This window comes from Ictalurus punctatus, chromosome 3 (assembly GCF_001660625.3).
Source record: "Ictalurus punctatus breed USDA103 chromosome 3, Coco_2.0, whole genome shotgun sequence".
NCBI lineage: Eukaryota > Metazoa > Chordata > Actinopteri > Siluriformes > Ictaluridae > Ictalurus > Ictalurus punctatus.
The window spans coordinates 31,329,837-31,356,450 of NC_030418.2; the positions used below are offsets into that span (position 1 = coordinate 31,329,837).

Sequence of the window (26,614 nt, forward strand, 5' to 3'; positions counted from 1 at the left end):
CGGTGGCCAAAAACTCTGACGCTGTGGTGTGAGATTCTTTTAAGAGCATCATTGTTCCTCCTCCGGCTCGGGGGCTTTCTGCGCCGCTGGCCTGCACGGGGGGATTTTAGTGATAGTGTCATGGGGCGAGGCTTTCAGCCTGACGAACCACGACGACGTCGATGATGATGATGATGATGGCATCCTAGAATTGTTATGCAGCTTGACGATGGTGGGAATCTCGAGGCCGCACACAACTCGATTGTGATTTCACGGTGCGCGAATGAGATTATAAAACCATTACACATGCAGCGTGAGGCATTTGATTTCTGGAGCCTCCGCTATGATTTCTTTAAGTGCTACCACTTACTACTTTAAAAACCTTTCCTATTATTTAAAGCATCTCGAAAACTCGTCTTCCTCTCCTGTCTGGGGTGACCGAATACTGCATTTCTTGTACGAGTGGAGGTCCGCACCCCGACCTGAGAGTCGTCAGGGCTATTAGTGGATTTATTTATTTATTTATTTATTTATTTTTTGCTGCTTTGATATTAGTGCTTTAATTACACTAGAAAGGTTCCATAATTATGGGTCTAAAAGCAATGTGTGTACGTGTTTAAAGGTGATGCATAGCTTAAAGCTAGATTTAAAGCATGAAGTCTAACGTTTTCTCTGTCTTCAGGCACCATGACGGACTGGCACAAATCGCTTCTGTGGTGCATCGGGGAATAATACGAGCTGTGCATACATACATACATACATACATACATACATACATACATATATATATATATATATATATATATATATATATATATATATATATATATATATATATATATATATATATATATATATAAAATGTACTGGACTATCCAGGACATGGCTTTTGTTGTCCGGGATTCAGACCACAGGTTTATACGAATGGCCTCATTCGAATAGTTTCTATAGTAACAGTGTACACAAGGACATTTTCTCCAAAAAATCTCGTCGATTATGAAGTTTTCCGTTTTGGAAGGAGTCTCCAGTGTCAGCGCTTTGTAACAGTGTTTATCTCTGTTATAATGCAAGGGATAGCAGGAAGTGAGCAGTGAGGTTTGGACACTAGTGGCATTAACATTCATATAGCAGGACTGCTCTCACCTGCACTCCAGGAAACCTCTCATCAGCGCTTGATAGCGGGAGTTCTTTCCTGATTATCACTCAAGCCTGTGTGCACTCACCGTATCAAATCCTTTCAGTGCGTGTTGGACTAGGTTGTGTGGACTTCTCGTATTTGTTTTTGTTTCCTTCTTGTGCGTCGTTGTTTTTTCTTTTTCTTCTTTCTGTTCTTTCTTTTTCTCTACACGATCAGCTGAGTGCCAGAGGGGAATAGAGAAGTAGGAGGATAGGTGTGGTGTATTTATTTATTTATTTATTTTTTTCTTTTCCCTTTTCCTTCACTGTGTTCAGGTTCAGCGTGCTTCAACCGCAGACCTGAAGCCACAGAGAAGTGAGACGGTTAGCCACAGTCTCTGGATGAGAAGCACTCCCAGAGTGAAGCTTGTTTTTCTAATGTGTGTGTGGGAGGAGATAAAAAGTGTGTTACCCTACACTGTCTTGAGTGAACTGAGCTTTGGAGAATAGCTCGCACATCTTCGATATCTCTGCACTTCAGTAGTTTGAGTTCTTAAACCTTCGTACACGGGTCCCTTTTACTTTCTCATCCGAGAGATGAACGGAACGAAGGGATCGCGTGAAGGTCTTAACGTTTACCTGGTCGTTCGTTCCCGATAATAGTGTCGCATTTGTTCTGCAGCACCGAGCGGTACTAAGTGGAGCCGTGCTGTCGATATGCGCTTTACATTAGCGAAGCCAGTAAGTAAGAAGACAAGAGCATCCTTCGGGTTTATAGAACCGCTGCTGATAGAAGTTATAGGAAAATAATGAATAACATGGTAATGTCCTGTAACGTGGAGCTATGCAGAGCTACTCTAACCACGCCGGAGTTTATTTCCCAATGACATTACGTCCTTGCGCTACAGAAATTGGCCTATGATTACGATCTTTATTTATTCAGGAATGTTCTGCCACATTTTTCCTCCGTTTACAGTTGCGGTTAATGTTGTGGTACACCTTCAAAACAGGTTCCTGGTATTGTTGACCTTATAGCAGCTATAAACAGTCCTTATTGCACCATCCTCACTCACGAGAAAGGAAAAAAAACGCAGCTTGTCATGTTACCAAGAAAGCACAAAGTCCCGTCCCGAAGACTTGGAAAACTTAGTTGCAGCTTTTTACCTCTGACTGTTAGAAAGCGCCGAGACTGGAGACTCCTTCCAGAAATGCGAAATATACTTCATCCTATCAAGAGCGTCCACCATACGTGTTAATATGAACCTATGAAGACTGTGAAACTCAAATCAGAGCTGCTGTAAATTCTGCAGCGGTAGGTGATGATATCCCGTTACACAGCGTTACCGTTTCTGGCCTCGGTCACGTGACGGGAAATGAGCACTATAAGAAATGACTGCTTTTGTTATGTATCCACTGTCTGTTCCCTGAGAGAGATGTCAGTGTTTGTGTTATTTGATCTGCCAGATGGATGCCATTTTGTTAAAAAATTCTGCTGTCTTGTCATGTTCCTTAGACCCCACCCCCTACCTGCCTCATCTTACGGTCACGTGATCGGTAAAAGGAAATGAGCACTCATGTTTGCCCAAAAGTGCAGATTATTCACAGTGCTGTGCGAATCCTAGATGATCCATAATTTCCTTTTGACGGATACCATTTTCTCAGAATCCTCAATCCCAGGTTTGCACAGAATAATCCACTGATTAGATGTGTTTTGCCATGACATAATCGTTATCCCTAACGTCAGTGGCCTCGGCAGACTTTCCCAAGTTGGGTAAATTCTGTGACGCTGCAACTCCTGCAGCATAGTTTTTGTGGTTTTTGGCAGTTTGCCTTTTGTTGCGTTTTCCAACTTGTATTCCGTTCTGTTTTTCCTCGAAGTCTGACTGGTTGATTTTGAAGCAAAGCATGTTTCTAGAAGTATGTATTTGGTGCAGAAGAGAGAACGAGAGAAGGAGGATGAACATGCGAATGGCAGGTGTGACCCAGCCCAGGACTTTGCCCCAACATGTCGCACAGAGCACACACTCGCCACACAAAAGGCATCCTGACACGCCCTCCTTACACACCACTCTCCCTGTGTGTGTGTATGTGTGTGTGTGTGAGAGAGCGAGCGAGAGAGACACAAATCTAAGGTGCCTAATGTAATTCCTCTTTACAATTTCATTTCTGAAACCTGATCCTGTTTGTAACATTTCCTCACACCCACTGCTGGTTATGAGGTTGATTTTGGCTAGCTTCTTACAGATCTGGTGTACATATTTTATTTCTTTCTTTTCTTCCAAACTGGCCTCTTGTATATCGTCTTGAGTCTAACGCTTTGTATGGATATGCATGTGGAGTTTGTGCTTTAGCGGAGGCTTGGTTATGCCGAGCGCACTCCTCGGAGGATCTCCCTAAGTGGGTATAGGGTGTGCGCGCCCGAGACTTAACTCTGATCTTAATGCGTGTGAGGATCATACAGAGCCGAGAGCAGCAGGTGCGCGGAATAGAGAGATCGATTGAGCTGAGAGAGAGAAGGGATGAGGTCATACACTCTGGGAATGCACTGGCAGGGGGAGGTGTGTGTGCATGTAAATGCCCTGACAGACTCGTTCTGTTATTAGGAAGATGTTGTCATGCTGGTGGTTGTTGACCTCCTATAGCTGTGCTCCTGTTTTAACTGCAGTAATCCGCTTCTTCCACTGATAATATGAGCTGCTTTTTTACTTCCAAACACTTACATAAGGCAGTAAATGTCATGCCATGCAGTAATGTGCGTTTGTCTTTCCACCCTCCTTTGTTCTCTATTTGTATTATTATTTATTAAAAAAAAAATCGTATTATTTTTAAATTATATTATCTAAAATAAAGAAATCCACAAAGCCGCATAGGCAAAGCGGTATTAACATTTAAGAGCTTTAAATTTAAAAACTTCTGTAGAAATCACACTGATGCGCCCACTGTTAACTGATGCGCCCACAGTTAAACTGCCCACTGTTCTTCAGAAAAATCCTCCAGGTCCTGCACATTCTTTGCTTTTCCAGCATCTTCTGTATATTTGACCCCTTTCCAACAGTGACTATATGATGTTCAGATCCATCTTTTCACACTGAGGACGACTGAGGGACTCGTACACGACTATTACAAAAGGTGCAAACATTCACTGATGCTCCCGAAGGCAACACGATAGATTAAGAGTCAGGGGGTGTAAACTTTTGAACACTTGGATCGGTGTAAATTGTTATTTTGTCTTCTAGGAAAGATGTAAGTATCTTATGTAGTGTCTGAAGGGCAGAACTAAATAAATTAAAAATATCTTTAAACAGAATAATTTGTTTTTACACTGATCGTCTTGTTCAAAAGTTTATACCCCCGGCTCTTAATGCATCATGTTGCCTTCTTGAACATCAGTGAATGTTTGCACCTTTTGTAATTTGTAACATTTATTTATTTATTTATTAATTTATTTTTTGGTAAGGCACAGTGCATTTATCAGCGTGATTTCCACTGATGCTGTTTAGTGCAAGTAATTTTAATATCGGCTGACTTTATCGGCCAACTGATATGATGTTGTATAATCCTAGTACCGTTGGCATTGATGGGATTTGAATTTTTGATTATTCTAACTTGTGAAACTTTAAAGAATGGCCAAAACCTAAAACAACTCTACCTCTTGGGGCTCTCTAAAATACTTTGTTATACACGATGATACATTTCCAAGATGATACAAGATTGCGGCATTACAGTAGCATGCAGCGGCTTTTTGTCTCTTACCTCGATTTGTACAGCACATGGATGTTGGAGCAACTGGTGTTTGTGTCTACCATCGCCAGACATACAGAAATACAGAAATCATGCAACAACCAAACTGCATGATGATCTGCTGGAGAAGCTACGCGGTCTCTGCGTGTTGTGTGGACCAGGTATCCGGTCCATGGCATCGACTGATGCAAATGGCCGGGAGTGGGGACGTCTTAAGCGGCGTGCGAGGAAGCGGAAGTGCGGCAAAAGGGCGGGGGTCCATGCAAAGCTAAAAACAAACCCTAGCCCTGCCCCCCACCTCGGCTACTCGGACCACATCTCTGTTATGCTAATCCCAGCATACAGACTGCTTGTCAAACGCTCCAAACTGGTTTTGAAGCAGGTGAAAACCTGGCCAGCAGGAGCCAGGTGTTTCAGGACTGTTTTGAGCACACTGACTGGCGCATGTTCAGGGAGGCTGAAACTGACCACGACTCCACCAACTTGGAGGAATACATGGCATCAGTGACCCGCTACATTAGCAAGTGCACTATTGATGTCACTGTCTCCAAGACCATCACCACATGCTCCAACCAGAAGCCGTGGATGACTGCGGAGGTGCGTGCACTGATGAGGACCCGAGACTCCGCCTTCAGGGCAGGTGACAAGGCAGCCCTAAGAACAGTGAGAGCCAAACTGTCCCAGGCCATCAGTCAGTCACTTCATGGACAGAGGCGACACACTGTGCCTGTGGCAGGGCATTCAGACCATCAGCAACTACAGGACAACATCACCCACCTGTGATGCCTCCTTTCCAGATGTGCCGAACAACTTCTACGCTTGGTTTGAGGCGCAAAATGATGTGACAGCAAGGAAGATCACCTCTCCTCCCAACAACCATGTGCCGTGTCTAACCACGGCTGATGTGAGGAAAACTATGCAGAGAAAACCCACGGAAAGCCGCTTGACCAGACAAAATTCCTGGCAGAGTGCTCAGAGGATGAGCAGCTGGCAGATGTTCTCACTGGCATCTTCAACATCTCCCTGAGCAGTTCCGTCATTCCAACATGCTTCAAGGCCACCACCATTGTCCCCCACAAGAGAAGTCTTCAGTGTCCTGCCTCAACGACTACCGTCCCATTGCACTCACACCCACCATCATGAAGAGCTTCGAGAGGCTCGTCATGAGGCACATCAAGACCCTGCAGCCCCTCTCACTGGACTCCCTGCAGTTCGCATATCGTCCTAACCGCTCAACAGATGATGCCATTTCCACCACCCTACATGTGGCCCTCAAATACCTGGACAAAATGGACACCTATGTTCGAATGCTGTTCATAGACTTCAGTTCAGCATTCAGCACATCCATTCATCAGCACCTGATTGGAAATCTGAACTTACTGGGCCTGAACACCTCCATCTGCAACTGGATCCTGGACTTCTTGACTGGGAGACCTCAGTCAGTCCAGATCGGGAACAGCATCTCCAGCACCACCACACTGAGCACAGGTGCCCCCCAGGGCTGTGTGATCAGTCCAGTGCTGTTGACTCTGCTGACGACTGTGCAGCAATGCACGGCTCCAGTCACACCATCAAGTTCGCAGAGGACACGACTGTGGTGGGTCTCATCAGCAAGAACGATAAGTCCAGTATACAGAGAGGAGGTGCCGCGGTTAACAGACTGGCGCAGAGCCAACAACCTGTCTCTGAATGTGGACAAAACAAAAGAGATGGCTGTTGACTTCAGGAGAGCATGGAGTGAGCAATCTCTGCTGAACATCAATGGCTCCTCAGTGGAGACAGTCAAGAACACCAAATTCCTTGGTGTTCACCTGGCAGAGAACCTCACCTGGTCCCTCAACACCAACTCCATAACCAAGAAACCCCAACAGAGCCTTTACTTTCTGCGAAGGCTGAAAAAAGCCCATCTCTTACCCCTCATCCTCACCACACTCTACAGAGGAACTATTGAGAGCATCCTGAGCATCATTGTCTGGTTTGGAAATTGCACCGTATCGGATCTCAAGACCCTGCAGAGGATAGTGAGGACAGCTGAGAAGATCATCGGGGTCTCTCTTCCCTCCATCACGGACATTTACACCACACGCTGCATTCGCAAAGCCACCAGCATTGTGGATGACCCCTCACACCCCTCACACACACTCTTCACCCTCCTGCCATCTGGAAAAAGGTACCGGAGCATTCACGCTGTCACGGCCAGACTGTGTGACAGATTCTTCCCCCAAGCCATCGGGCTCCTCAATGCTCAGTGACTGGACTGACACACACGAACTGAATTGAACACCATCCCAATCCCCTTGCAATTGCACGTTACATTTCTTGTCACAACTATACTCTTTACCTGGCTGCTACCGCAATAACCGCTATGTCCACATATGGTATAAGACAATCTGCTGAATACTGTGTCATGGTATGTGATGTTTTATATTCACAGCATTTAAAAAAATTATTATATTATGTTTTTGCACTACCTGTTATATCTGACACTTCCATACTAGAACTGTGTACTAGTCGGCGCTACACTGTCACTTACTGTACCTATTGTCCTGTTTTAGTACTTACTGTACTGTCTTGTGTTTGCACACGTTTGCACGTGCACTTTATGTAGAATGTGTAGGTCTTATTGAGTTCTGTGTGTCGTCTCATGTGGTTAGTGTGTTGTTTTACGTAGCACCGTGGTCCTGGAGGAACGTTGTTTCGTTTCACTGTGTACTGTACCAGCTCTCTATGGTTGAAATGACAATAAAGCCACTTGACTTGAATAAGTGAAAATTCATTTAACTTACTCCACTTAGTTAAAGATGTTACATGTAGCTTTAGATACCCCTCCCACAGGCTACGTTGCATCTTATATCTTTAGTACACTTTTCTGGCTACAAGCTTCTTGAATCTTGAAGGCTGCAATCTGATTGGCTCTCTGCACTTCCATGTATACACACTTGTGTGTGTGCGCTGGTTCCTGACAGAGCGCAAACTTGGAGCAATGTAAGCTTTTAGGTGCTTTTGATAAATAAAAATGAAAAACTCCCAGCATCTCATCTTTTAAAAGTCATTTGAGAGTTGAAACGTTCTCTTTCCCTAATTGCTATTTATTTGTCTGTGAGAAATGTAAAGGAGCTACTCTGGCTGATACCAGGGTAACAAAACATGTTAGCAGTCCATCCATCCCTGACAGATCTCACACTTACAAATGATTCAACCGTCAGTTCGCTCTCGCACACTCGCCAGCTCTGGTATCCTAGAGACCACAAATCTGAACCACGGGCCTCATTTGTCCGTTAGCACTCTCAATGCTAAAGCAATTGAGCTGTCAACACAATCGCCAATAAAAATACAAGCTTAATATCCGCAAACGTGCAGGGTTTTACTACGGATGGCTTAATAATTAACTTGAGGTAAAAACCTTTTCACAGAACGGCAGGTGGAAGTGTTTATGCAGATGGCAAAGAATACGTTTTGTTGGAGAAACGCCAGCGGGTTGCACACTGTGCCTGAATTTGCATATACGTGTGCTATTTCTTGTGTGTGTACATAACTGTCTAAGAAATGTAAGCATATAAAATTTTAATTGAGTGAGTTCATCTGTAGCACCATTTTATTTTAATTTACCTCATTTTACTTCAAAACCTATAACTTTTAATGAGCTGTTCATTTAAAAAAAAAAAAAAAAGAAATCTAGTATATAGTACAGCAAACACTATCAGGTTTATTTAGCTAGCGATCACTATAATTTTACCTCACATGGACGTTTAACATCAGGTCTAAGAACAAAACAGATCGTATTTTGTAAGTAATTCCCTTCTCTGATACAATCCCACTTGTATTAATGTTCTACATCAGGACATATAGAGCTGAGAGGTATTACAGTATAATATAAAAATTGTGAATAAATAACATCACAAATGATCACAGGTACCAGAACTTTTATTGTACTTTAAACATGGACCAACAACCAAAATAGTTGTCCAACTCCATTTGAAACAAAAAGACCTTGAATTCAATCATTCCTTTTTTAGTCTAGAAATATAAATTATTTAATTTGTTCAAGAAAGTAATGGAAAACATATTATAAGTCTTTATTGGTCACATATACATTAGAGTACAGTGAAATTGTTTTCTTCGCATACCCCAGCATGTCAGGAAGATGGGATCAGAGCGCAGGGTCAGCCATGATACAGCGCCCCCTGGAGCAGAGAGGGTTAAGGGCCTTGCTCAAGGGTCCAACAGTGGCAGCTTGGCAGTGCTGGAGCTTGAACCCCCGACCTTCCGATCAGTAACCAAGAGCCTTAACCGCCAACCGCTTAACCGTTTGCTGAGGTTGTTGCTTTTATTTGCAATGTTTTTGTTGGCGAACAGCCACTCTCTGCCATATCGCTATATGTTCACTTGACTGCTAGGACTGATTATATATCATGTGCACACGCATGAGCATCGGTCGTTCAATTCCTGCTTGATTAGTGGAAATAAGTTGCTTTGTTGATGGAACTCACTGAGCCTGGATTAACCGGTTACACTAAGCCAAGCGAGGCTATTTCAGATAAGTTCCACTTTTACTAGCTTGCTTTGTGGAATAACCCTCAACGGTTGTATACCGAGAAACAATGTTATTCAAGGTCTGATAGCGTGTGTCCATGTGTCGCAGTGGCTCCGGAATGTTCCCTGAATGGTCAGTGGAGTCTTCCTATTTACAATTCCACGTGTAAACACTTCTGGAAACCTCATTCGAGCTAATGAACACGTCTGTTAGTTGTGCAATCACGTTTTAATGGTTACCAGGTGATGAGAAACCGGATTAACCACGCCGAGTCATGCGTGTTTTCCAAATTTCTGTTTGAAAGCCATCTTGCCACATTGAGCACAGGGATATTGGGAGTGACGGGAGATGAAGTACTACAGGTTTACTTGATATAAAAGCATGAGCTTTTTATATAGCATTTATTACACTTAGTACTGTAATAGAAGAAACCGTGTGACGAATTTAATTTGCACTCAAATACTAGGGACTATTAAGGAATAGTACAAAATTAGAGACACAAGCTGTGTTTCCATCGAAGTTGTGAATTTAGCTTATGTAAGAAAATTGGAATAGCATAAAAAAACACTTGCGGATAAAGCATCATTTCCATCCCATGTGTACAAGAGAACAAAATCGCCACTTCCCGAGGAAGTATTTTTCCGAGCCAATTATCCGATCACGTGATTTTGTTCAGGCAGAGCATCAAGAAATTTATTTCCCTGGAAATGATGTTTTTATTGTTGTTTATGTGCATGTCTTGTTATTGAATACAAAAATTATCTTCCTCAATTGAGTACACAAGTATTTTTTTTGGAGATTCGCATGCGTTGCTTTTCCATCCAGTGTTGTTTTTTTTTTTTAAATACGTGGATGGAAACGGTTACTTTGCTACGTTTTGACCGGTACTTGATGATGTATACCTCATATACAGTAGATTGTGATGTTTCCCAGCTCTCTGTACTGCTTCCTGTAGCAAGCAGTGGTGCGTGCTGTTGTTTTTCATTCATTTCACCGTTAACATAACTATAACCCCAGTCTTATTAACAGGAACGACGATATATAGACATGCTCCTGTGTGTGTGCTGATTCCGTGGTTGAGTAACGGCTGCCGCAGTTTGGATGTGTGTAGCAGGATTGTACGTTGGCACTGTGGTTGTGTTGTGTAATGCTCGGCGTGGCGGTTAGGGAGGATGTGGAGCAGGACACTGCGTTGCTCTGTACTGTCTGAACGCTTATCAGAGACGCAGTGTGCCTGGGCCTTCGGCGCTGCCTGATAAAGCCCAGACAAAAACGAGCCTAACACACTGGCACAGGGCTGGGCGATATGATACGATACTGATATTGTGATCAATTATTCCACAATACACATTGCTGAGGTGTCGTGAGTATCAGGATATCTCGACTATTTTTTTTTTTAATGTTTACATTCATTTTTGTTATTTTTGTACAGAATCTTTACAGTTGTTAAGTGTTGATGTATTAGTTTTTTCCCGCTTTTTCAGTGTAATTTTTTTTTTGTAGACTTTAAATACGTTTACTCAAACTCGTGTATATATAATATATTTTTTTACTGTTATTTATTTTATTTTTTTGGTTTCTGCTTTTTTTCTTCTTTTTTTTACGTTTAATTTTTTGTGTACACAAGTGTGATGAAGCTCTTTTGTACACCAGATTTTCCAGTTGCTTTAATTTGTTTTATGTTGTATTATTATAATATTTTATATTACTGTTTTTTCGGTTGTTTTTCTTTTTTGCCAGTTTGTTAGCAGTATTATATCACTATATGTATTATGTCTTCAACTATCATGATGTATTTGTGTCATATCGCCCACTCCCTAACCCCGAAATATTTTGAGTCACTACATACTAAAACCCCCCTCTTCTTCTTCTTCTTCTTCTTCTTCTTTTTTTCCCCTTTCTTGTTCTTTTTTGATCAGTCCACTCATGTAAAGTGCCTCATGGCCGTGTGATTCAGTTCAGATGGCATTCCCCTGCATGCTGGACATCAATGGCATCTCTGTTCACGTCCAGCCTGTGACACTACAGCCCTTAGCTTCCGTTGTGTGTGACACACATGGCTCTGTGTGTGTGTGTGTGTGTGTGTGTGTGTGTGTGTGTGTGTGTGTGTGTGTGTATGAGTGTGTGTGTGCTCAGAGAGGAGACAGCTGTTGCTGCATTTGGGAGGGCCTCTTGAGCTCCGTCCCACCCCGTCCCCTCTCCCACTCCTTGCACACTTCACATTGCACTTCACTTGGAGTTTGTAGGGCTTGACGTCTGGAAAGTGCGCTCCTCCTCCGGCCTCGCACTGGAATGGATCATCCGTTGACGGCCCTGGAGCGTCCCGATTCACGGTGTCCTTGTTTGCCCGACCGCCAGGTTTATTTCAGGGTTAAATCGTACCGGGATCACTGGAGCGCTTTGTGGTTTTCAGGGTTCTGGGCTGCTGATCTTCAGAAAACACACCAGTGCTGAGCGCCGATCCCTCTGTTTCTGTTTCTCTATGGACGACTGCTGTGGTGCGCTAAAGAGTGGACGAGTGAGCAGCAACAGGTGGCTCCACACTGCGTGCTGTCTGTGCGCTTGTGCTTTATTCAGGATCCAGAGCTTGAGGTAGGGTGTGTGTATATGTGTGTGTGTGTGCAGGCAGATATTTGAGTAGTGATTACACACTGAGCTGAACTGGAGTACACTCTCTGTACACTTTTGTGCGTATGAACAAAAGGAGAGTTGGGTATTAATTATGTAAAAAGGAGCGTGTGTGTGTTTGTGTGCGCACGTGTCTGAGAGATTGCACAGATGGCAGAAGAGAGATCATGGCTCACTCTTCTTCGTCAGGCTTCGCCGTTATTTATTTTTTTTTCTTCCTCCTCCGCATGAGGTAGTGTTTCTGTGACACAGCTAAAATACTCCACGTTCAACCCACTCATACAACACACTTGAAGCAGACAAAAAAAAAAAAACCCACGATTGGCTCTGATTCCCATGATTCTTCTCTCATAGAGTAACTCCAAACACACAAACACTGGTACAAGGCCACTGTGTTTGTCTCTTACCTTCAGTTATCTGTTCATACAGTATGTGTGTGTGAGAGAGAGAGAGAGAGAGAGAGAGAGAGAGAGAGAGAGAGAGAGAGAGAGAGAGAAGAATTCTTATGGTTGTAGATATGTCCTTGTTTTTAGTGTGTGTAGGGGGGAGGGGGGCAGTTAGGGGTGTATGTGGGTGTATGCCTCTTCTCACATACCCCTGTTCATACTGATAGACATTATCTGTCTCTCACTGACACACTCCCTCTAACACAGCACTCCGTCTGTCTCCGTTTCTCTCTCATACACACAAACACACTGTTTCACTCTTTCTCTGTCGCTATCTCTCATTGACGCTCTCTCTCTCACTTACTGTTTCTCTGCCCCTCTCTCTCTCTCTCTCTATTTCAAGGTACTTTACTAGCATGATAGCTTACATACAGTACTGACAAATCATAAATATAGATAAGAAAAGAGGATTTAAAAAAAAAAATCATAGTATTAGAATAAAAAATAATAATAATTACAAAAATATGTAAATGAAAAATAAAGTGACAAAATGCAAGGTGCCAGTGTAGGACAAAAGTATAAAGGTTGCGATAATTATGTACATTAACACCATGAAGTAAAATATCTCTCTCTCTCTCTCTGTGTGTGTGTGTGTGTGTGTGTGTGTGTGTGTGTGTGTGTGTGTGTGTAATCAGATCTCAGGGTATGGTGTGGTTCAGCTCGAGTGAGTCTGAGAGATCTCTGTTTTGGTCAGACCACAATACACCAACAAATCCAATGCTGCTAATTGTGAGCTGCATGAAGTCATATATAATAACGTGTGCAGCGCTCTTTGTTTTAGTGCAGCTATCAGCGGCAGAGCGCTTTCGATTAAGAGGAACAAAGTATCATACAGAAATACTTCGACGTTTTCAAAGTAGTAATGTTCGATGTTGTAATGTGTACAGCAGTGCCACATTTTACACAACCACAAAAACGTTTGAGAAAAGCAGCGTGTTGGAAAACTAGACCTCCTCTGAAGAACCGTGTAGTCAGTGACTACGTTTACGTTTAATTAGCAGTAATCTAATTACTGACCTTATTCTGAATAAGACAATATTTTGATTAAGGTGTTTACGAGTCGCTTTTAGAATGTTCCTTTCACGTTCCTGTTTTACATGTTATAGAACATAGAGCGATTAACAGCACGCGTCGTTACGTCCCCGCGCCACGCCGTCCGACGTTCCCTCCAGAATTTCACGGATCAACATACAGTCGGTCTTCGTTATGGTAACGTATACAGTTTTGGGTGTTTTTATTTGAAATTTTCCGAAAGCTTTGAGTGCGGTTAATTATTTGTCATGCTGTACGTGCAAATAGACTGTTTGAATCCGTGGGCTGCGTCTGAAACCACGTACTTACCTACTGTATAGTAACCGAAATGCATGCATCTCGCCTGCTATATACTGTAGTCGGTAAGTACGCGGTTTGGGACGCAGCCGTGCTCTCAAACGGTTGAGCGCTGCCGTGTGTGTACGTGTCCTGTCGCAAAATGCGGTGAGAACTCCCACACGACGTTAATAGTGTGATTAAGGTGTGAACATGTCTGTAACGCACGTCGATAATGCGACTAAAACAGGAATACTCCACACGTCTTAATTCCATCTGTGTTTACTTCGAGTATGACTTCAATCGGATTAAGGTCATCAATAACCGCTGTTTACATGCTCTGTTTACATGCTCGGGTAATCGGGTTAATATCGGATTATTGTCCATGTAAACGTATTGAATGTTATTGTTATTAAGTACTAATGCTCCGACAATCCCGTCAACAATCTGACACGTCACAGCAGCATTATCATCACATTGCTCGAACATAGTGTGAGTTTGATTTCACAAAAATATCTGGATGCTGATTTAATACATATTGCAGTCGGGTATACAGTGCTGTGAAAAAGTATTCGCCCCCATCCTGGTTTCTTCTCTCGTCGTGTATATCTCATATGAAGTAGTTTTAGATCTTTCAAATGAAATTTCTTCATCAGAAAACAAAGGCATCTTAAGTGTAAACGTGATAGTTTTAATTAATTAATTTTTTTAAGCAAAAAAAAAAAAGAAGTTATCCAACACCCATCACTAGTGTGAAAAACTAATTGCCCCCTTAATACAAAAATACTTTTTCCAGAACACTGTATATGTATAAGAGTTCAGATATGGAACTCACATTGAAGACTTCAAGGTCGTGTGTTTGTTTGTATTGGTGTGCGAGTGTGTAGGGAAGTTGGGGTACTGCACTGAGGGTCTGAGATTGGCTCTGTAACAAAGAGAAGTCTGTGGATGGGGGGAAAACAGCACAGAGGGGGGCGTTGTTAATCTTTTTTTTTCTTCTTCTTAAACCGCACGCCAAAAAAATAAACACCGACAAAGATTCGACATTCCTTACAGCACAGGACTTTAATGTGAGCGGCCTGTGATCTGGTCTGAAGTGGGTTCTTATTTATTTATTTATTTATTTATTAAAAGCTTTGTCTCTGTGGAATGTTGCATCATTAATGTGACCTGAGGAAAATTCATTCTATTGATTTGTTTTTGCTTTTCGGCCCAGCGCAATAATACCGAACATTACAGAGCGACGCTCAGGAAGACGGATAGTTTCATTTCTTCATAAATCGAGGCAGAAAACTCTCGCATGGGATTTTTGTGTCTCAGTCTGCGTTATCCTGGAGATACGAGAGGTTTGTTTTGGGCCGGCCTCGGCAGACGAGTAACACTAATGATGTTATTTCATAGCCACTAGAACATTCCAGAACACCGTTCCCGAAAAGACCACGTGGGACGTTTTGTTTCAATTAGGCCATCAGGACGCCTTTTTCACAAGGTGTCTTGCACGTTCAGGAGACTAGAGAACAGTTTAATAAACGGCTGATTCTGGACCAGTTGGAGAGCTGAACCGTTGTGTAAGGAGATGTAGAAGTCTGCTGATTGTTTGGCGTACAAATAACAACAGATGAACGAATGTCTTTTACAAGATGTACTTCTAGCTTCGAGTATGTATTTCATCATCTAACGTCAAATACAACACAGACATTGTTACACATGGACAGTAATTATATACATGACTCGGTTTTATTACTTGAAGCTGTTTATTGTTTGTGTAACCTGCAGTGTTCACTTATGAAAATAACTCGCGTTTATTATAGTGCCGAAAAGTGATGAACGCCGTACCCAAGCTCCTAAAGTCACACGTTTTGGTTCTAGTCCTGCAAAATGTCCATGCTACAGACCAAAAAGAAAGGAAGTTATTAAGCTACAGCACACGTGGAGTTTTTCAGACTCGAGACACTCTTCTCTTTCGTAGTATGTTATATTTCCATATTTTTCTTCTTCTGGGCTTGAGGTAAATGTTCGAGGTATAACCTCGTTAATACCTCGTTAATGGCATGTAACCTACTTATGAGCTTAAGTGCGGATAGTAATAATAAATCGGTTATAATAAAGGTCAAAGCACTTCATTTACATTAAAGATACGAGTCAAGTTTATTTACAAAGCACATGCTGTCCAAAAAGATTGAATATAATCACTCTGGTTAATAAGATAACGTTTGAAAACTAAGCCGATAATAAAAAGATTTAAAAACACTATAAAACAAATATGATAATAATAAGATTGCTTGTCCGTTGTGAATCATTTATAACTGCTCCAACATTACTTATCAGACAGGTCTCCAGAAAGCCTATCCCATCTGAGGGTTACTGGATCATTTTCTGTTGTTTTGGTGTAGGCTATTGAAACCGGGTTGCCTTTACATTAAAAAATCCCCTCCTCCTTGAATTCCTAGATGTGTGACTTGTGAGTTTTTTGAGGTTTCTATATCTGCCTCGTCATTCTTTCTGAGGAAATAGCTCTGTTTTTTCTGGTTTGGTGTGTGTGTGTGTCTTTGTGTCGTGGGTTGTGTGGTGAGTTGGAGTAGAGCATGTGTGGGAAGAAGAGTTGTGTTTCCAGTCATGTTCTTTAGAAGAGCATGCTTTGGGTCTGCATAAAACTACCACTTAGCATTTAACCGGGCCGCATCAGAGGAACCGCTCTGACCTTCTACCCTCTGCTGGCCTTCACATTCCATCACCGGGTTCACTCTGTGTCGGACCCGTCTGTCTTTCTCTGTCTGTCGGTACGTCTTCCGTCACAGCCATGCCTCTGTTTCTTTCACAGTGGCTAGACTGCGGTGAAATGTCCTGACCTGACCTGAAATGTAATGACCTGTCTAGAACTGAAACGTTTCACAATACCCTTGCTGTAGTTTTAACTCTGGTGTTAAATGAGCAGAATTTTGCAGCGAACTGCTAAATAGCAGCTGCTTGTTTTGTTCAGAATGTCTAGACCGTGAAGCTTCCTTTCTACGGTCGCTAAACAATGCCGGTGCTGTTTATAGACTAATAGAGTTAAGGTTGTGTTAAAATCTGATGGATTTATTATTGTCACGTTTTCATATAATTGTTCTATACGGATTAATCCATTTCCCCTGTGATTGATCTATTACACCCCCCGCCCCACACACACACTCCCCAGACCCCCATGGAATGTGTGTAAACGGAGCTGTCCTAAAAAAGTGGTTTCAACCTTTCTCAGGATATTTAGAGAAAGTGCCTGTTAAGGAAGGACATACCAATACGTTTGCTGAGCAAATGTGAAAACGAAACTTACCTTTGTCGTCTGTGTTTTCAAACCACAGGCATGGAAGAAGCGGTGGTTCGTTCTGCGCAGTGGACGACTGACGGGAGACCCGGACGTGCTGGAGTACTACAAAAATGACCACGTGAAGAAGCCCATCCGAGTGATCGACCTGAACCTGTGCGAGCAGGTGGACGCCGGGCTCAGCTTCAACAAGAAGGAGCTGGAGCACAGCTTCATCTTCGACATCAAGACCATCGACAGAGTCTTCTACCTGGTGGCTGACACTGAGGAGGAGATGAACAAGTGGGTGCGCTGCATTTGCGACATCTGTGGCTTTAACCCCACCGACACAGACGGTAAGGCGAACAAACACACACCGACATGTACACACTCAGGTGGGGCTTAATAAGGAATTACCCCTCTCCCCACTACAACTTTTTTATGGATATAATGCTCTGGGAAGGCTTTCTGCAAGATTTCGGACTGTGTCTGTGGGAGTGTGTGCGCATTCCATATAAAGAACATTCGTGAGATCGGGGACTGATGTTGGACGAGAAGACCTGGCTCACAATTGATATCCCAGTGGTGTTCAGCAGGGTTGAGGTCAAGGCTCTGTGTAGGTCCATGGAGTTCCTCCAAACCAAACTTTGTACACAGGGGCATTGTGATGCTGGAACAGGAAAGGGCCTTCCCTAAACTGCTGCCACAAAGTTGGACGCATACAATTGTGCAAAATGTCATTTGTATGCTGTAGCATTAACATTATCCTTCATTGGAACCAAGGGTCCCAGACCCTGAAAAACAGTGCCAGAGCTTTACTCCTCCTCCACCAAACTGTACTGTTGGCACTAAGCAGTTCAGTAGGTAGAGTTCCCTGGCATCCGCCAAACCCAACCGTGTCTATCGGATTGCCAGATAGTGAAGCGTGATTCATCACTCCAGAGAACACGTTTCCACTGCTCCAGAGTCCAGTGGCGGCAGGCTTTTCACCACTCTAGCTTACACATGGCGTTGCGTATAGTGATCTTAGGCTTGTGTGCATCTGCACAGACATGAAAAACCCATTCCATGAAGCTCCTGATACACAGAACTTGTGCTGATGTTGCTTCCACAGGCAGTTTAGAACTCTGTAGTGAGTGATGCAACAGATTTATTAATTTTTTTACATGCTTCAGTACTTGCCAGCCTCTCTTTGAGAGTTTGCGAGCTGCTGTTGCTCCTTGATGCTTCCATTTCACAATAATAGCACTTACAGTTGACCATGGCAGATCTAGTAGACCAATACTAAGTTGGGCAGTACCTGCCTGCCAATAACCGATTAATCAACCGATAGCGTTTAATATGAATACTGAATGAAAACACTCAAAGTAAAAATATTGCCGAACTTTATTACAAAAATAAACAATACTGACTGTACCATGAAAATGTACTGTACTTCTTCAAAATGAAATAAATATATAAATGTCAATATATATGCACACTTTGTAAATATTAATGGAAATACGATTTGCATTAAAACTGAACCAACTAAAAATAGACATCCAAAATGAATAAAAACCACTTCAAATAACACGGCAAAATTTGCCAGCGCTAGTTTATATTTCGCCTCTAGAGGCCGCTCTCGTACTGTATAATGACGGCGCAACTTTCTCAGCCGCTCCTGCGACGGATGCAGAGAGTGTAGAGTTCTGCCGATAAACCGATAGTTCCAGCAAGTAGTTATCAGCGACGATTAATTCATTACAACCCGTTCTACTGCCGATGGAGGTTGCACGGCTATGTGCTTGATTTTATACACCTGTAAACGCTGAAATCCGTCAGAAGGTGGGCGGTCCACATACTTCTGACCGTATAGTGTATGCACTTTTAGATACCATGCGTAAGTCTGTTGAAACATCCATCCATCCACCTTCAACCGCTTACTCCTTTTCAGGGTAGAGGGGAAACCTGGAGCCTATCCCAGGGAGCATCGGGCACGAGGCGGGGTACACCCTGGACAGGGTTCAAGGCCATCGCAGGGCACAATCACACACACACACACACCCATTCATACACTACGGACACTTTAGACACGCCAATCAGCCTACCATGCATGTCTTTGGACTGGGGGAGGAAACCGGAGTACCCGGAGGAAACCCCCAAAGCACGGGGAGAACATGCAAACACCACACACACGGGACCACGGGAATCGAACGTTTCCTCAATTTTTGGCCAAATGACCTTTGAAAACCTAATACACAAAAAAAATCTCTGAATAAATTAATGTCATTAACTTACTTTCATACTATACATTTACATTTATTTTAAATTATTTATATATATATATATATTTAAAAAGTGAAGAATAAATGATTATTATTTTTCTATAGAAGAATGCCCCAGTGTGTTTTATTCCTCTTGTACCACAGCAATTTGCCAATAATGATACTTTTTGATAATTAAAAAAAAAAAAACATGATTGTTGTGATTTTAACGTCAATTTTTTAAAAAATTGTTTATGCGATGTTACACGCAAAAAATTCTCAGTTGAACTAATTGTAGAATTACCGTTAAAGTGCCTTTTCATTGGACAAAAGTGAAGCTCTCTTTTTAAGACTCTCCGTCACCGAACGTGGGAAGTGTTTGTCCCAAACTGCCTGCATCCTGATGGCTTTTTTTTTTTATATATATATAAAGAAGTAATGAGATGCTGGTTTTACTGAAGGCTCGGGTTACTCCTGACCACAATAATCGCACCATTGTGTGCAGGTGAATGTGTGTAATAAGGTTTCTGGAAGGCAGAGCGTATGTGAGGTGCTCAGCCCTACAACTTTGTATCGTACTGACATGTTTGTACAAGTTTAAGACCTTGCACATGTGTCTACACACACTCCCATCGCACACAGTAATCCTGGGAAACGGATGTATGTGTACACGCACAGCGTGGCCGTGTCCTGGAGATTATTGAGACGATCGTCACCCATGTAGATGAAACGGACCACCGGGCTAGTGGAGGGAACGCCACACCAAGCATGACGGGTGTTTATAGGGCATGTTTACTTCCGGAAGGGTTACAGCAAGTTGGGGTTATGTAGGTGAAAATAAGAGGAAATAATGATGAATGCTGACTCAGGAGGGTGTATTGTGTGCTCTGCATAATAGCAGTTGGAAAACTTCTTGTAGGCTGCGTGTGGATTCTGGTCTGATCTAGTCTAGGCCTCGCACTCGGCTCACGCAAGCGTCACAGTTTTGAATAATAGTAAGATGCGTGTTGTGAGTTCGAATATCAGCTACTCCATTGTGCAGCATCATGGCTGACCCTGAACTCTGCTGACCCCAGCTTCCTAACCAGCCAGGTATGCGGAGAACTTCTGCTGCATACGGGCCTTTCTTTCTTTTGTGTCTTATCTGTCTTTTTCTTTCTTTCTGTCTGTCTTTTTGTCTTTCTTCCTCTCTTTCTTTCTGTCTGTTTGCTTTTTTCTCTGTCTTTTCTTTTTCTTTCTGTCTGTCTGTCTGTGATGCCTGTCTGAGTCTTTCTCGCTCCCGTCATCACTTCCTTTCTTTCTGTCTGTCTTTTTGTTTGTGATTCTGTATCTTTCTTCCTCTTTCTCTGTCTGTTTGCCTTTTTTCTGTCTGTCTTTGTCTGTCTGTCTGTCTTTATTTCTTTTGTGAGACTGTCTGTGTGTCTTTGTTTTTCGTTTGTTTGTTTCTCACTTCCTTTCTGTCTGTCTCTCTGTTAGTGGTTTCTCTGTTTTTCTGTCAGTCTGTCTCTTTCTTTTGTCAGTCTGTCTGTCTGCTTGTTTGTCTGTCTTTTTGTTTGTTTGTTTCTGTCTGTTTGCCTTTTTTCTATCAGTCTTTGTGTTTATTTTTGTCAGTCTGTCTATCTGCTTGTTTTTCTGTCTGTCTTTGTTTTTGTTTGTTGGTTTCTTTTTCTTTCTTCCTCACTTCCTTTCTGTCTGTGGGTCTGTTTGTCTTTCTTTCTGTCTGTCTTTGTGTTTTTCTTTTTTTCCCCCTTTTTTCCTTTCTTTTTTTTTCACCCTCTTTCCATTTTAATATTATGTTTAAAATTAACATTTTAAAAATTGTCATAACGCCGGTGTCGGGATATAATGACGTGTCAGTGACGCCGGTGTCGGGATGTAATGACGTGTCAGTGACGCTAGTGTTGGGATGTTGTGACGCGTCAGTGACGCCGGTGTTCTATAATCGCATGAAGTCATCAACAAAAGCAGAAAGTTAATTGCAGTCAGCCCACATTTTCTAATTGTGCCAGGTCTCATCCTAGATGCACTGATTTCCTCAGTTTGTGGAGGCTGATTGGGACAAGGCCGTCTAGTGGCCCTCCTGACCCACTCCCGGTCTCTGGCACAAGGCGCGAGCTCACAGCCCATGTGAACACAGCCATGCTGATCCCCAGACCTGCAGCTTGTAGCTTAGCATAGCACAGTAGAGTGAGTGATGGGAAGACAAGCATGAAGAGGGGATTTTCCAACTGCTGGGATGAATCAGCAGCTCTGCCTGACAAAACAGACAGAGTGGGGGGGATGAGCGAGAGAGAGAGAGAGAACAAGAGTGCAAACCTCCTTACTCAGTCAGCCTTGAGAAGCCTGCACTTAGTAGAATCAAGTTGAATAGTGTGTGTGTGTGTTGGCGAAATGCTGTGGAGTTTTGAATAGTGACTCTGCATAGAGATGCCACTCAGTGACCTTGTGAAAAGGCTCCTCTGAAGAAAAAGAAAAAAAGAGAAACTCTGGAAATAATATTTCTAATAAAAAGCCAGAGATGAACAGGAGCGGTTCTATTCACCTGTAAAAGATGGCAGTCACAAACATTTTATTTATGTGTTACACAAACACTTGAATTTTTTGTGCATGATGATTATGATGCACCGTAATTGGCTTTGACTCAGCGCTCTGTGTGTGTGTGTGTGTGTGAGTGAGAGAGACATTCTCTCAGGTACATAGAGATGTGTGCTGCCCTTCAGAAGCATGACTCATGGCAGCTCCGTGAGAAACGAGTCAGAGCCACAGTACTGTGTGGAATCTACATACAGAATATAGACCGCAAACATGACTGTGTACCACCAGTGTTTAAGACCCACCTCCTAATCCAGTCCACAGGGCTCCTCCAGACATTCAGCATTATTCTTTACTATCATGTTAGATATCAGTATCAATATATAAAAGGTTATTGAAATTACTTTGGCCTTGTCCATGGATATTTTCGAAATATTGAGTTGGGGGGGGGATCCCATCCACATGAACAGCATTTTGGAAAACATGTCCGTGCACATGATGCAAAAAATCCAAATGATTTGACGACAGTAATATAAGCATGCCAGTCCAGTAGGTAGAGCCAGTATGAGGGTGTAATAATAATATATGAGAGTAATCGTGAAATTGTGGGTTAGTTAGTTAGTTTTATTGTCCACAAAGTGGAACTTGGCTTCACCATACAGTATAAACAAGGACATCCACACAGCAACCTAGAAATAACAAAGCAAAAGTACAGAAGTATAAAAAATCTAAAACTCAAACGTTATACTTCGACATACACACACTCATACGGGCGTGTGAAAAAATAAGTACACCCCATGGAAATGGTTTGCTTTTTTGACATATTTGGACAAGCAAACGTTTGATCCTCTTTGAAACAGTACATATTAATGAAGTTGATGTACTTGAACTTAAACCACAAGGAAAATGTGCTTTTTCAATCATTTATTCAACAGAAATATCAATAGATGTGATATTCCTCTTTGGAAAAAGTAAATACAGACTTGTCCTCAGAAGTTAGTTTTGCCCCCTTTAGCAGAAATAACTTCTTGTAGGCGTTTTTGTGTAATTGTCCACCAGGCTTGCTGGAATTTTTGACCACTCTTCCATGCAATATTCTTTCAGTTGCAAGATGTTTTGAGGGTTTTCTTGCATGTTCTGCCCGTTTCACCTTACCCCACCCCCCCACAGTGGGATTAAAATCTGGGCTTGGACTAGGCCGTTCCATAACCCTCCATTTCTTCTTTCTGAGCTATTCCTTGAGGGAGTTGTTAGTGTGCTTAGGATCATTATCCTGTTGAAAGATCCACTTTCAGTTCAACTTGAACTTTCGGACAGATGGCCTCACATTATCTTCAAGCACTCTTTGATATGATGCAGAATTCATAGTTGAATCAGTGAATGCAAGCTGTCCAGTCCCTGAGGCAGTGAAACAACCCCAAACCAAAACATTTCCACCACCGTGCTTCACAGTTGCTATGAGGTGCTTCTCCTGAAAAGCTGTCTTTGGTCTGCGCCAGACATGTCTGCTGTTACTGTGGCCAAACAACTCTATCTTTGATTCGTCAGTCCAGAGCACATTATTCCAAAAGCGTAATTACACATTAACTATAGTAAATATGTAATTAACATTATTTTTTTCTAGTACTGCATTTAGTATCCTGAACCAAAAGTTTTGGTCTTGTGTGTTTTGTAGACTCGGCGAAAGCATCTCATCAGTCTGCAATGGGTGGAGGTTCGGTGATGGATGTACCTCCTCGATCTGGGCTGATGGGATCCTCCGCACTGCCCAGCGTGCCCCCTCCGTACCAGCCTGTCAGCGTTGGACATCTGGACTCCTCCTCCAGCCTGGATGACACACAGGACTACCTGCTGCTGCTCCACTGCGAGAGCAAGAAACCCGAGCCCAGCAGGTAAGAAGAGGAAGGATGGATGAGATGCTGTGAATGCACTGGTGGATCTAATGGATAGATTTTATAGCTAGATGGATGGACGGATTAATGTTCTGAGTCGGTGGATGTTACGAAAGGACGGTTGAACGATCACGCACCTTTTAGTTTTAGAATAAAGTGCTTTTGCATATCAGAGTAATTTAGAGTGCAGTGGCATGGCTGGTGATATCACTTCACTGTATCACTTACAAGTTCCAGCTTGACTTTTTAAACTCTAGAAAAGACTTTTTGTATTGGCTATGGATAGTTGTGACTTAAAATCTGTCAGATGGATGTCTTCTAAACTATAAACACTCGAGCACTTGGAACGCCGATGATGGGCGATCATGAAACAAGCAAGCGGGCACCGTTGAAAATCTAATAATGAGTCTAGCCCAGATCTAGTCATGGTACGGTCTGAAATATTTATGCTATGAGAACCTAGTCTAAAAATATCACCGTTTCAACCAGCCGTTTGAAAACGTCCCAGCCAGTGGTGCAAGTTAAAGGAAACGTTGGAGTTATGAAATCCTTGATACCCTTGTATACATACTATATAGATATAAGATTGCTAGGTAATTTAGCTAATTAGTCACTATAGCTTTTCAATTCAGTTCAATTAAATTTAATCTCTATAGCGCTTTTAACAGTGACATTGTCTCAAAGCAGCTTTACAGAAATATATAAACACAGGATACAGATTTTAAGTGTGTAGATTAATCCCTAGTGTGTGGATTAATAGCTAATTAAAATACTTTTGATTCCCATGGTTTATATATCAGTGAGAATACGTTTGTCTACAGCGAGCGGTCAAGCCACAGGCGTAAATAAGCTATCTTATTGCCATGTTGATGTGGCTGTTCAAGAAGAATGTAGATAATGTTGAAATAAACAAACACCAATCCACATTCAGTGTGCTATAGTTCTTCGATGACGTGTCGGTGTCTCATAATTATTCATGAGCCTGCGTGTTCTTATCCTATGAGAAGATGCTGTCTCTTAATTATTCAGGACAGCACGTAGTGTTTTCCTACAGATGTAGTAGATGAGAGAGGCGTTCAAATGGGTCGGAGGTGTTTGTTTCAGTCTTGTAAGAGTTCGAGTGTGTTTTATTTTTCAGTTATATTTTTCAGTCAGTAATCAGTAACCTAACCTCCTTGTGTCATAATGTTACTGTTTCCACTACAGTGTTAGTGTTGCAGTGTCATCTACGAATGTCAGGGGCCGTAGAGGTCATCTAAGGCCATTTTGAAGCTAAAGGAAATTTAGGAACATGCGTTTATCCATGACTGTGTGTGTGTGCACTATAGTGCTAATGTGGCTCTGTCTGAAAGCGGGCTGGAGCAGGAATACCTGCTCTTGGAGGAGTGCGAGAGCAAGGCTGCTCCTCCTGACAGTCCGTGAGTGCACAGCATCAGTGTGTGTTTGTGTGGTGTGATGCGTAACTGATCAAACAAAGTGTGATGAGTGAGGAAACAGACACGCATTTCTGTGCATGGACTGATTAATCTTTAACCGATGACACCAAGTACAAATTTCTACACTCAGGTCATGTTTGTGTACACAGTACGCCACTTTTTTTTAAAATTGTTGTTACATTGTGCAATGCTACATTTGGTTAAAAAAAAAAGTGTGTTTAAAAAAAATAATGTACCATCATCCATCTACGGTCACAGCCTTAGAACAACGAGGATGAGGTTGAGTCAGAACTGGCATACGGACAGTAAAGTATCTACGTCACGGTTAGCTGTATCATGGTTATCAGAGTTACAAAAAGCAAGATGGTTGGCATTTTTAAGAACATACGGTCTTATAAAATACCTTTCTTGTGTCTCCTGTTGACTTGTTTTCTTCTCATACCTGCACATACACACATTTCAGATGTATAAATAGAGAAAATGTAATAAAATTTAATAAAATTTATAGATATGCAACCAGGCACATGTATGCATGGTGAATTACTAACTCTGCCAGTGCTGGCCTGTAAGGAATTCCAGACTAAAACATTAGCTGATGTGATGTATCAAAAATAATTGCTGTCACCTGCTCTCTGCATAGTGGTGATGCCCAAACCTGTTCTCGCTTTCTCAGACACGAGTGCTCCAAGTCTACCTCCTCGGAGCCGGACTGCAACGACAACCTCCCATCTCACCGCACGCCCACTTCCTCAACCTCTACAGCCAAGCACGCATCAGTCAACGGCTTCTTCTGTTCCCAGCATGCCAGCATGCCGCTGTATGACTCGCCTCCGGCGCGGGGGGCCAGTGTTTCGATCGAGCCGCAGTCTTTGTACCAACTTCCCCGCAGCCGGTCTCAGGACACGGTGCTGCTGCCCAAAAGCGCGTCCTTGTCAGGCACCATCGACTCCGATACTGGCGACGTCTACGTCTTCAACACACCTGCGCGAAAGCCCTCGCTTGAGGCTCATCTCAGGAACACGTCCGTCAGCTACGACATCCCACCCGCGCCTGGCAGCAACAGCGCCTATCAGGTGCCCCGCACGGCCGGGGGGGCGGAGGCCTCGGCCTCCGATGTAGTGCCACCTCCTCGGCCGCCCAAACCCTCAGCGGGGCCGGCGGCCGACCGCTCGCCCACAGACAATTACGTCGTACCTAGGTCGGTGTCGGAGACGGACTCAAACTACTGTGTGCCTTCAGGGCCGGGAGGAAGCAAAACTCTCCGGAGCAACACCATCGGCCCTGTGGATTCCTCACGCCTGCGCAAAGGTAATGATTGGGAAACAGAAACTGAGCTATTCTATTTTGCTTTTACCAGAAGCAAAGTTCTAACATTTTAAAGTCCAAAGTCCAAAAAGGGGGAAAGTGTCATTCCAGCTGCAGCACTGGATACTCTTCCGATATCTGGTTAGAAACTGAACTTGATTGAGCCTATGT

The 26,614-nt window shown here is 42.8% G+C and overlaps 1 protein-coding gene across 10 annotated transcripts in view; it reads left to right on the forward strand.

Moving 5' to 3' along the window:
* Positions 1 to 26,614, forward strand: part of gab1 (GRB2-associated binding protein 1) — a 72,814-nt gene that overhangs the window by 33,276 nt on the left and 12,924 nt on the right. For 6 of the 10 annotated variants that reach the window (XM_047153901.2, XM_047153897.2, XM_017464063.3 and 3 more), the window contains 4 exons: positions 17,094 to 17,391; positions 23,486 to 23,702; positions 25,031 to 25,120; positions 25,812 to 26,446. In XM_047153901.2, the coding sequence (XP_047009857.1) occupies positions 17,094 to 17,391; positions 23,486 to 23,702; positions 25,031 to 25,120; positions 25,812 to 26,446 (1,240 nt within the window). Of the gene's footprint in view, positions 1 to 11,512; positions 11,963 to 13,630; positions 13,654 to 17,093; positions 17,392 to 23,485; positions 23,703 to 25,030; positions 25,121 to 25,811; positions 26,447 to 26,614 lie in introns of those variants that run through there. The other 4 variants (XM_017464060.2, XM_017464062.2, XM_047153903.2 and 1 more) reach the window with 3 other exon arrangements.